We start from the raw sequence: 12,673 nt of genomic DNA on the forward strand, positions 1-12,673 counted from the left end.
TTGTACGGCAGGCGGTTCTCACACGGGTTTAGCGGTCCCGCCGCTGAACTGTCAAACTTGTAATCGTGCTCCAAGTGTTCAAGTTGAATATACAGTAGTGGTCAATTATAAATGTTTATTATCGTAATGCCAATGATGCTCTCTATTTGATATTGCATGTGGTTGTCTAACACACCCACCAGAACTTGTGTAAATCTTTTAGCAAATCCTAAATTATTTTCCATTTTGCATACATTTTTAATTACTCTCTGTATAAGGATATCATTATCTTGCATATATATGTTGCCATTGCAAAAATGCAGTTTACAGCTGCACATTAGTTATTTATGTATGGAAGCAGAAAGGAGAAGAGAGAATGGAACAAATGTTGAGGACACTCATGTCAGATAAATATATAGGAGGTTCGATCTGCTAGAATTCAATAGGTAGAAGTAGATGAGACTTGGAAGACATGATGGGTTTGCTGAGAATTGCACTCATAACTTCAAATGTATGAGCAGAAGACTGCTCATACCTTCCCACCCCAGGAATGTTACAGTGAATCTCAAAGAGAGTTAATTGGCAGCAAGGTGACCGCTACTTCTACAAATATACATTTCTTGCAGTGCCTGAACACTCTTTTTATCAGCACATTCTGTAAAGAATTCTTCCCCCCTGTTGGTGGATGTGAAGGGGTGCTTTATTAAAAAAAAGTACAAAATGCAATGAAAGACATTGAAGAATAGCTTGATCTCATGACGATAAACATCATAAGTGTTTCATGCCTCGATATGAAATGGGCGGAGCAAATAGACTATGCGATATTCAGTAACCACCACCACCAATAAAATTATCTTTGTTACAGAAGTGGAAAATACCTGGCAGCCAGATTAACCTCAGTGTTAAAGATGCTGCTGGCAGTAAATGCTTTGCCTGCTAGGTTAATTGGTATACATGCCGAATTTCACATGCTTTAGAAAAACTATTGCATGAACACAATGAACACCCAAATCACTCCTGAGTTGCTATTAAAAAGTGAAAAAACAGAAACATTTGGTGCTACCTGTATTGTAGAAAATGTAACAATATTTTGCAACAGGTCTCTTTCTATCACGGTTTACTGACATAATATCGATACCATAAATACTGCAATGCAAAAATATTGTGTCGAAAATATTGATCGTAAAAATATCATTTTTCTACACGTATAAAGGTTTTTACACTAATAAAGGAAAACTATATACAAAAATATTGTTTAAAAAAAAAAATATATATATCTATCTATCTCTCTATCTCTCTATCTATCTATCTATCTATCTATCTATCTATCTATCTATCTATCCATCTATCCATCTATCCATCTATCCATCTATCCATCTATCTATCTATCTATCTATCTATCTATCTCCCTCCAGTGTGGGTCCTTCCGAGATCCATCCCTTAGCCCGGTGGTGCATCTGCCGGCAGGAGCCCCAAGCCGGTTCGTAATTTTGCAGTTTCGACAATGTAAATGATGCACGCTCAGAAGGGAACTTATAATTTTTTGTATTAAATGCACAAACATATAATAATTTATATTTAAGCAATATTAACACAACTATTAAATGTTAGTAATAATTAAACTATTACTTGAATATCTTCCCACCCTATCCCCTAAAACCACAACACATACCTATTATATAACATGCAAACTATATTTATTAAATAATTTACAAAATAATACATAAATTACATATCTTAATTAAACTTAATAATTAATTGAAATGTAATATTTACGTAATTAACGTCCCCCCTATACTCCTACAAACCGAACAATCTACACCTTAAATATTACTTAAAAAATAAAATAAATACAAAATGTACATAATTAGCAATTACATAATGAATATTTAATTAATAATTCATCAATTATTACATAATTAACTTTCCAATCTATACTTCTACAAACCCAACAACTCACACCTAAAATATAACTTCAAAAATCTTTTAAATAATTATTAAAACATAATTAATTACTATAATTTACTTTTCACCCTATACCCCTAAAAACCAACAACCCTCACCTAAAATATAACTTTAAAAAATAATAATTACCCAATTTACATATTTAAATATCGATTAAATAATTAATAAACAAATAAATAATTACTAATACATTATTACTTAATTAATTTCCCACCCTCCACCTCTAAGAACATAACAACCTACACCTAAAATATAACTTGCTAAGATAATATTGACCTAATGAATTATCAAATCAATAGTTAATATTGATTAAACATTTATTATTTATTAATTATACGTAAATAACTTCCCACTCCGTACCTCTATACCCCTCACAACCCACTGCAACACTACAAATTGCTATTAACAATTAAATTAAAATGATAAATAACTTAAAATCACAAACTATATTTAAAAACATTAACAATAGTTATACAAACAATATGTAACATATACAACAATTATAATATTATTTCAAACACATGAAGATAATTAAAAAACGCTATTTATTACAAGTATATTTTTGTAAACGATATTAACAACAATCATTCTTGAAAACAATATTACTTATCTTCAAAAATATATATTTCTGCATCACCATATTTCTGTGGTACGATATTAAAAACTCGATTTTTGTGTCTCTCTATATTTTTGGCTCAATACTTAGGCCCCCATTATGATGGCGGGCGGACTTTGCCCGCCCGCCATCCTCACGGTCCAAGGGACCGCCTGCCATAAAGGCGGGAGTTTCTTGGGGGCTATTAGGATGCACCCGCCACAATGGCGGGTGCATCCCGTATTCTCAACATTGTGGCAGCCGCCGCAATGCTAAGAATACATCTTGTGGATTTCAAAGCACATCGTGACAGGCACCGCGCGGTGCATGCTACGTTGTTCTTTGAAAGGCAGAGGGGTACCATAGGTACCCCCAATGTGCACCCCCCACCCCCCAGAGTCCATGGGCCCCCAAAGCAGACTCCGCATGCCTTTCTGTGGCGGCAATGCCGCCACAGAAAGGCATCCAAAACAGCACATTGTAATATGGCTGGCGGTGTCACACAGACACTGCCACCATATTGGAGCCTTTTCTGCCCTGGTCCCCTTGCGACCGGGGTAGAAAAGCGACGGACGGTCTTTCCGTCCGTCGTGGACCCCCAGCCATTCTAATATGGCGGGGGGGTCATTTGTGCAGGGATGGTGGGCAGGTCGCCTCCGACAGGCCGGCCTGGCGGGGGCGATCCGCCCGCCATTGTAATGGACCCCTTAGTCTATTACTGCCCCTCCAATAGACAAAGAGTTTCTGACCAAATGATTTTTTTTATTTTTATTGACTGACTTTAGTCTTTCTTCTTATCACCATTCATGTATCTGCTGGAAGCAACCCCAGTCACATGAAATGAGTACCTTGCATTAAAGTTTGTGTACTGCCCTGTACACACTAGGAAATAGAAACAATTGAGTCCATAAGGTGTATGTTTTGGGTAAATATCATAAATGTAGGTCAGCTGTATTGAAAACGTTGTAAGAAATGCAATGTTGCTGAAATCTTGAGATAAATGTACTACATTTCTTGACATTCATTTCAGGTTGAAAAACAAGAGCAAAGCATTCAGAAGCGTGCTACGTCAAACCGGAAGCGGAAAGAATCGGAAGGGCCTGAAATGAAAACCTCAAATAAAATTCAGGTCAGTCACTGGAGACATAGCACCCTTCTTAGGGCCTTATTATGACTTTGTTGGTGTGGCAGAGGGTCGCCATGCCAGCGCCTCGCTGCCACAACGACAAAGCCATAATGAGACCACACGCTGGATTCTAATTGGAATCCAGGTCAGGCTGTTGTGCAGCAGCTGGCCCACGGAGGTACAGTGTTAAGGCTCATACATGAGCCTAAGCAAGGCATCGCAATGTGAACGCCATTGCACGTTCCTGCAGGGCATAGACTGGCAAGTCCATGCCTTGCAGGAAGTGGGAGTGCATGCAAGGGGCCAAACTGTGTGCCCCCCTACATGCATCCCCTGGCGCAGAGGCAACATGGAGCCCAGTACGGCCCCCTTTGTTTCCTCATTGCCACACTTTTCCTGGCAGACTCACCAACATGAAAACTGTGGTGAAACCCCTAGTAAGATGATGGTTTGACCAAAGAATATAATTGTGATTGGCCCCCTCTTGTATCAGCACTGTGGCTGCAAGTGGCCTGGACTGAACACCTTACATTCGAGCAAGTCTGTGATATTCCACAGTTGTATATCCTTTCCCAGTAGAATAAACATCATCAAGAATAAAAAAAATCTACATGAAGAGCCAGCAGCACAGTAGTGAAGTCTGTAAACGTTTGGAATACGAATGCATCAAGCAATTGTGAAATCAACAGCCACGCATCATTCTAACGCCATCTTTTGATTGCTTGCCATTCACAACTCATGTTAGATGTCCTTTCCTCGTGACTCTTGCTGGCATGGAGTGGTGTGATGTAGTTATATCCATTAGGGAATTTTAAACAAAGAACGCACAGCTGTGGACGAGTCTTTCAATGTAGCTAATGGTATTCCATTGCTCAAGGGTGAGTTGGAGACCCAGATTAATTTTCAAAGAATAAACTAAAGAACCTCATACTCTTCACTAATGTGAGAGCAGTGTTTAGTCTTTGACAACTTGGCACAGAGACTTAAAGTACAGTCACCTTTTATTTACAGGCCCTGGGTTAAAGCCAATACGTTTTTACTAGGAGTTCACAAGTAAATTAAATTTGCCTAGTGGGTGGGTGTAAGCCAGTGTTACCATGTTTAGGGCGAAAGCACTTTAACATTTGTAAGCAGTGTGCATAGTCCTACGGCCAGCAAAAAACAAAGTCAGCAAAAACAGAACAATTGAAGGCAAAAAGTTAGGGAAACCTCGACAAAGATGTCAGGTCCAGCAAACTGAAAGTAAAAACATTTTCTCAGTGTCAGAGGTGGTGGCCCACTTAATTATTTAGATGGAAGGCAGATCTGTGATCTGTATGTATACATTATTTTAATTTTCCTATCTTAAAAAAACCGCCTTTCCATCCTTCCCATCCTTCCTCCCTCTTGCTCTTTCCAAAGCTTTCTGACAACTATGAACTCCCAAACCCTCCATCTCAAACTTTCACCCCTCCTTTTTTAGCCATGCCACCCAACTAACAAGCACACATGACCACTCTTTACAAAACTTTACTACTTCCTCTTTCAAATCCATCCCTATACTTCTATTCCTACTCCAAACTCTCCTAAACACTCATAAAATCGAGAGCAAAAACCTAGTACAACTAATGCCAAATAAATCAATCGTACTAACCTACTAACTAGTGATCTTGGGATTCCGGAGAAGCATGCGCTTCACTGAAAAAGTGGTTCAATGCCTTGTCAGGGGTTGCAAGTGCCATATAAATACATTTACAATGAATGTGGTTGCCATCTTGAAACCACATATGTACTGTATTTTTGAGTGATGGCTGTTCTATTATGCATACAAAATGAATAATGATCTAAATGCCTCCTCAATTTCAAACAGAGGTCATAAGTTGGTTTCAAGTAAGCTTTTGGAAGAAGATTTCAACATTACAATACAGTTCCTACTCAATAGTATTATTCAATACTATTCAAAGATGGCACCTAGAATTGAACAAATGAAGCACCGACGCTGTATTACAGTCAGTGTGGCATAGGCATGTCTCTGCTGGTAGAATTGATTTCTCATTTTGAGAAATGAGAAATCATCCACAGGCACTGACAGTTATGTGTTATATTTGGGGATGTATCTCACAGATTGAGTGGTTATTTTGTTTGAGGCACGTGGGCATCTTGAGATGTTCAAACAGATTGTTGAAGCACTGAATTCAAATCCATATAAAAAAAATATCTTTAATTGTTAGCGCTATTAAATTAAATCCCTCCCCCAGTTCTTTGTTGGTATGGAACAGGGTCTGGGTTTTTCAGATACTTAGCTGTTTAGCAAACGTGACTACTTTGATACACGCACCTCTGAAAAATGTGAACGTTGAAAGAAGGCGTGATGGTATAAACTTCTAATTTTTGAAGGAGCCATACATTGCTATGTTTACATATATATGTTGTCTATACCCATATGTGCCTTGTCGATTATGGTGCTCATTTAGACTACTGACACTAGAAAAGGATCAGGTCTCAAAAGAGGCAGATCATTGATTGGGTGATGATATCCCTCCACTCAAAAGCAATGGTAATAAATAGCATATTACTCAAATCTGATCTGCTTGTACGATTTATTACATGCTATTTGTTCTTGGGTTGAAGATATTAACAACAGCATCTAACCAAAAGCAAATCGCAAGGGATCCTTGCAGTATGATATGATATAGTCAAATATGACTGCTCAGGACCATGACATTTAAACAAAATGTCCCAGAATGCAGTGCAGTAATCTGCTAGGTGGGCTATGAACATAGGAAATACCATAAAGGGACCTGCAGAGCTGTTCAAAGCTGCCATCCAAATGACAACCATAAACTGTGTACCGCTCTTTCTCACACTTCTTGATCTATTACTCTTGTAAGCGCTGTATCCCATAACAAGATAACTGCAACTGAGTGGTCTTCACACCTGACATGGAATATCCCATATAGGATGAAAACAAACACAACGCACTTACAACCACACTCCCTAACAGTGAAGCATGATACCCATAGAGGCAAACACTTCAGAACCTCACGTAGGGGTGGTAAGCACGATATAAATGTTGGAATATAATGTGAAACAATGAAATCCCATTAAATGATCCACATGTTGCCCTCTGTAAAGTGACTGTAATATGGGATCTGTGAGGCAGTAAGCATGACTTACTCACTTATCCATATAAAAACATGCAGCTTGTCATTAAACTTTGATAACTATGTGACTCCATTGCTTTTAGTCTATTTAATTCCAAAAATATTTTTATTGTGCTAAATTGAGCTCTATTCCTTGTTGATTTCAATGCGATTACACTAATCCAAACTATAGCAGTGTGACTGGAGTGGTGAAATGCCTCTGTCACTTTTTAACTCTGCAGCTCTTCATTTAGCACCTTGCTTCTCAAATTGATTTCTTAGCGTGCATCACATTTGAATTCTAAGTACGTCTAATGTACTGAAAACAGGCTTTATAACTTCCAAACTGGGTCAAATTATCTGGCAATTCAGTCTACACAATGAATTTCATCATCCCTCTATGTAAACGACTTAACAATTCAGCCAAAATGTAAATTCCTTTTGTGATATGCCTTGCCCTTTTTAGAAGTATCCCTTGAACCCCTCGAGTGTCACACCTTTCAGGACAAGAGCTAGTGATATGATGAGGAAGCTATCAATATCTGTTGAGGTCGAAAGCTGATCTCATAAACTAGCACTGTAATGCCTCATACCCTTGTTGTTCTGCATAACGTTTGAAGGGATGACATAACTCATACAAATTAGAGAATATTAAAATGTGTCAGAGTTGCATATTAAACAAAAGAAATTGGTCTTATAGCACTATCTCTCTAACTCCTCGTAACATCATTCAACCCAGATATTGCCAAAGCCTTTCAATATATTACTTTAAGTCTTTGCATACAAGTGTATATTTTAGGAGTTACCTGATAGTGTGTACATGGCAGAGGGTGACTGGACATTCTGAAGATCTGAAATTATCATTTCAATTCAGTGTAGTTGGCATATGTAAAGACTTCCACTGGCCTTTGAGCAATTGCTTATTAATATGTTCTTTTGCTATCTTTTTTCTACTCTCTACAGGAAGAAAGCTGTGAAAGCGAGGCGGAGGGTGAAACGTGGTATCCATCTAACATGGAAGAACTCGTAACAGTAGATGAAGTTGGTGAAGAAGATTTTATAATAGAGCCTGATATCACTGAGTTTGAAGAAATAGTGCCGGTAGAATCAAAGGACAACAATGGGTGTTTAGCAAGTTCCCCCCTTAGAATATGTAAGGTAGAAACTGAGAATACATGCATTCAGTTCAAAAATACAGACTGCAACTCTGCCTGTGATGAAACCACAATGGAAATGAGTTTGAGAGCAACAAAAGAAACTGAGAGTCTTTCGAGCAGCAGTTTTGATAAAGTCAGAGACGAAATGAATGTAAAGGAAAACGATAAGCAGAAGCCAACTGATGGCCTAGAAGAGGCAAGTCAAGGTGAAGCCGGTCCCCATGATGAACAGTCCAAGTTAGAAGAAAGTTGCCCAGAAGAACAATTCCACCCAGAGGATCAGTGCACCTCATCCGATGATCCTGCTGAAGATGTAATTGATGTTCCTGACAAGAGCACAAGTGAGATCAATCAGATGGAATCACAGGAAGACTGTAGTATGAACACCAGTGAAGATGAGAGTCCTGAAAACAAAGATGGTCAGGAAAATCAAGTGCCAGGTAAATGTTTACAAATTTGCTCTCTGGAATAGTAATACTGTGAGATCAATTGTGGGTAAATTTGAATACGATTTGAATTTAGGCCATTTGAGAGTACGTTACAAAAATAGGTATATTCCTGCTAGTCAGTACCTTGATATTTTCAACTCTTCCAAAATACTTGAACTAGCTTTGCAGAAAAGGGATGGCAAGGGAAGAAAAATGGTAAAGAAATAGGTTAAGCAGATGCTGAGGTACCTCAGCACCTTTTAATGTGTGTGTCACTGTTCTACGGTAAACATCACTTACAACGAAACTTTTACAACGCACTACCATTACAACGCGGTCATTACAACGCAAACTATTACAACGCATTGCACTGGGGGGCGCTCTAGGATAGGGAATAGGTTAATTTACTATCCAATAACCATCCCTAGTGTCCACGGGGACTGGAGTTGGAATAGTAAATTAAACTATTCACTATCCAACACCCAAAAGCGCTATGCGTTGTAATGGTATGCGATGTAAAAACCGCGTTGTAAAGGCAGGCGTTGTAATAGCCTGCGTTGTAACGTCATACATCCCTGTTCTACAGGTATGTAATAGCGTGAGAGGGCTCTAAGCTATAGAACGACCTTCCGCTAACTCTGAGAAGATGTATTTCGCTGACTGTTTTATTGAAATAACTGAAGACTTAGTTGTTCTGAATTAGTGGCATGTCAATGCACCCTTTCCATCTCCAAGTGCCAGGAAACCCAGTGTGGGTAGCTGTTTGCGCTATACAAGCTTAATTAATAATAATAAGAAGAAGAATACAATTCTAGATATAAGCCAAACATATTTTACTTGTTAAGAAAAACAGGTGACTGATTTGTATATCTTCAGCATCTGCACAGTCTTCCACTTTCTTGTGAGCCACTGCTAATGTGGTGTCTGCTCCAGGTCCATGCATTCCATAGGCACATCCGCTGTCAGCAGATATTACTTTTGTAAATGCCAACAAAGTAGTTGCAGTCGCTCCCTCAGCTGGCTGCACACGACAGCCCTAGTTACAGGTTGAATAATAAAAGAGACACCATGAGGGAAGAAAGTTGGAGAGACAAGCTTGGTAAATTCAATAGACTCTATTGAATTTACCAAGATTGTCTCTCCAGGTCCTTAATTTCTAAACCCCGTACATTCAACTCGGAATTTCTCAGAGACAGTGCTTGTAGTACAGCTAAGAAGTGAGTGCCTCCGAGCTATACTGGCTGTAGCGCAACTTGAAGGAATTCGGAGTTAAATGTAAGTACTTTAGAATGTGTAAGTGCAAGCAAATTGGCGCACAGCTGTCCCCTCCCTGAGTACACATCTTTATGATATGGGCACTGGTGCACAAGAAGTAGCGCATGCGACTCTCACCTGCAACCACCTGCACAAATTAAGCCTTTTTAGGTAGTATCTGAACTATCTTGGGAGTGATTTCTGATTTTTGGCCTACCTGTGGTAAATTTAGCAAAGTTAGGTGGTTCCGGCACGCTCGCTCCGCTCGCTCGCATTGCCATGTCGCAAGATGGAGATTGTCTAAAAGGTGTGTCACCAACATGAAAAGTTTGGAAAGCTGTGCAATAGAGGTTAGTGTGTGTGTGTGTGTGTGTGTGTGTGTATATATACATATATATATATATATAGAGAGAGAGAGAGAGATAGAGAGATAGATAGATAGCTAAATAGACAGACAGATAGATTGTTTTAATGTAGAAAGCCATGGACTGCTAGCATTTCAGTCTGTGTATTTCGGTCTCGAAGTCGTCATCCTGTTGAGTCAGGATAACTCGGTAACATGAGTCCAGCACATGTTCTGGCTTCCAGACAGCGTTGGCAGACGAGGCAAAGTCTGGGACACACACACAGCCAGTTTAATAGTGAGACTGAGTGTGTAAGCAAGTCTGCTCGCTAAAACATTCCTACCCACAGCGCGCACATTTAAGCTACGTTTTCTTTTTGTTTTAGCACTGAGTTATTAAGTGAATAAAAGTTCATATGAACTTATGGCTTTGGAATACGTTTATGTCTATTAACGTCCGCGCACATTTTTAGAAGCTTAATCCAACTGCAATTCAATGTGAATTAATTTAGCTGGCTGTGTATAATGGAATAAAAGTGCCATTATTATGAGCTTAAGAGCAAAATAATAGTACGCACATAGCTTATACATTACTGCTAAAGCTGGTTACCTCTGGTTCTGACCTCAGCTAGCTGAAATGCAAAGTTGCCAATGAAGGTTCTAAAATGGTTGGTCACGGTTAATCCAGCTAGTGGTTAGGCAGGCATTCCTTAGACTTAAAAGCTTGACTCGAATTGCAAAAAATATATTTTTAAATTGTGGTTGGAATCAGTCGGCCAATGTTCAGTTATCTTTGATAACTGCAAGAACTACTTTTTTCACCACTAACAAGCTGTGATATTCTCTCCCAGCAGCCTCTGTTGATGTTTTTGTAAACAAAATTGTCTTCTTGAATCTTGGTGGAATTCCATATTACCGGCACAGTAATTTACACTCCTGGTGAATTGCATTCCCTAAATCATAGATTATTTCAACACTTTGTTTTACTTCCTCTATTTTATTACCATCTTTTAGACTTGGATCGGCCCCAACAGTGACATCAGCTGCTACCCATATTGAACTTGCTACCTTCACCTACTAGCTGAGACAGAGACATTGGTATTTCTTTAAAGGATTCATCACCCTCACACCCTCTCTGCTGCAAACCCTTGTCCACCCACCATTCAACATATCACCGTCACTATACTTGTTCCTGTAGGGATTCCACATAGTTTTAATCTATGGCTAACCTGTCTTACCGGAGCAGTGGAAACCTGCTTCTAGGGCCCTGTTTCAAAATTCTGCTCTACACTTCCTTCTACATTCCTACGATTCCCAGCGGCATTAATCTCGATCTAAATCATGAATTAATCAAATACCACTTACTCTGTACACTCTTTAGAGCTCATCCTTATTTCATACTTACTGTTACACCCCTATACAATTGACTCATCTCTCTCGCACCATTCTCTGACCCACATTGACATTCGCCAATGCTTTACCCATTGTCAAAAGGAATACCCCCATGCCCAAAGGCTAAATTTCTCAAACATAAACAAAATAGGTAATAAACTTTTACCTCTCTTTCATTTCACCACTTTGGCAACAAGCATCCTCCAGCTTGCTATGAACTTTCACTACTCCATTCACACCTTACTAACACTGGGATACACCCCAACCTAATTTACACATTTCAATCACACCTTCAAAACAAAGATGCACACGTTTCTCTGCACGTGAAGGAAGTAGTGCACCTCTGAAAACCTACATATCTTTCAAAGAACCATTTTTACCTTAGTAATGGCACTCCATTTAATCCAATCGGTATACTAAATGAATCTCATTTCCTCACTCCACACCACATAGCACCAGACCCATGCAATCAGCTTTCACATCTCCCTTTTGCCTCACTACTACCTTCTCCAGTGACTTTAGATCTTGTTTCCTCAAGCATCCCCACCATAATGCTCACCTACACTCACTCACCCTTCCTAAATCCACCACCAAATATATTCAACTTTATTTTCCCTACCTTACCCGCAGAAATGGCCATCAGATCTGTATCATTTTTTTTTAACTGCGACAGTCTTATTGGTAATCATTTGTAATATCGAGTAGTGTACAAACCAAGAGAAAATAAAAGTTATGTAGACACTGAGTAGGTGTACCCAATTTTCTTACATATGGTGGGGCCAGATTACATGTCCTAGATTTACTTAGGAACCCCTGGCTGATGGTATTTATTGTCTGCTAAAGAACTGTAGCAGGGAGCACGATAAAGTTACCAATTATACATTTTCCCTCCCCGTCTGACTAAAGGACCATAGACTCTGGATTCAGGTTTTATTAATTTATTACAAGGCCAAAAATAACAGAATATAGACACACCTCAACATCAGGATATAAAGATACATGAATACTAATACAGTGCCAAGCCTACAAGTATAGTTCATTCGGCACAATAAGTACAAAATAATGAACTCCAAAATCAGAACACAACTAAGTATATACACTGTGTCCAAATCCCTTTTCATTTCTATTTCAGGTATTAAAGAATAATCTGTCCCTTCCCTACTTCTAGAGAGACATCCCTACCTAGCTTCCCAGTTGAATTCCCCTCAAAGGTGTCAGTATGTGTTGACTTCCTAAAAAGTACACTTATGTTATATAGGTCAAGTAGCGTAAAGCCACGGAGCTTGTTCTAAGATGCTCCCTTACCTCAGTC

General features: G+C 39.0%; 1 protein-coding gene across 4 annotated transcripts in view; it reads left to right on the forward strand.

The window, feature by feature from the left end:
* The window catches only part of RBM20 (RNA binding motif protein 20), a 504,792-nt gene that overhangs the window by 440,219 nt on the left and 51,900 nt on the right, over positions 1–12,673 (forward strand). For 3 of the 4 annotated variants that reach the window (XM_078643763.1, XM_078643766.1, XM_078643765.1), the window contains exons 10-11: positions 3,570–3,668; positions 7,751–8,384. In XM_078643763.1, the coding sequence (XP_078499889.1) occupies positions 3,570–3,668; positions 7,751–8,384 (733 nt within the window). The remainder of the gene's footprint in view (positions 1–3,569; positions 3,669–7,750; positions 8,385–12,673) is intronic. The other variant, XM_078643764.1, reaches the window with a different exon arrangement.

This window comes from Lissotriton helveticus, chromosome 5_1 (genome assembly GCF_964261635.1).
Source record: "Lissotriton helveticus chromosome 5_1, aLisHel1.1, whole genome shotgun sequence".
In the NCBI taxonomy this organism is placed as follows: Eukaryota; Metazoa; Chordata; class Amphibia; order Caudata; family Salamandridae; genus Lissotriton; species Lissotriton helveticus.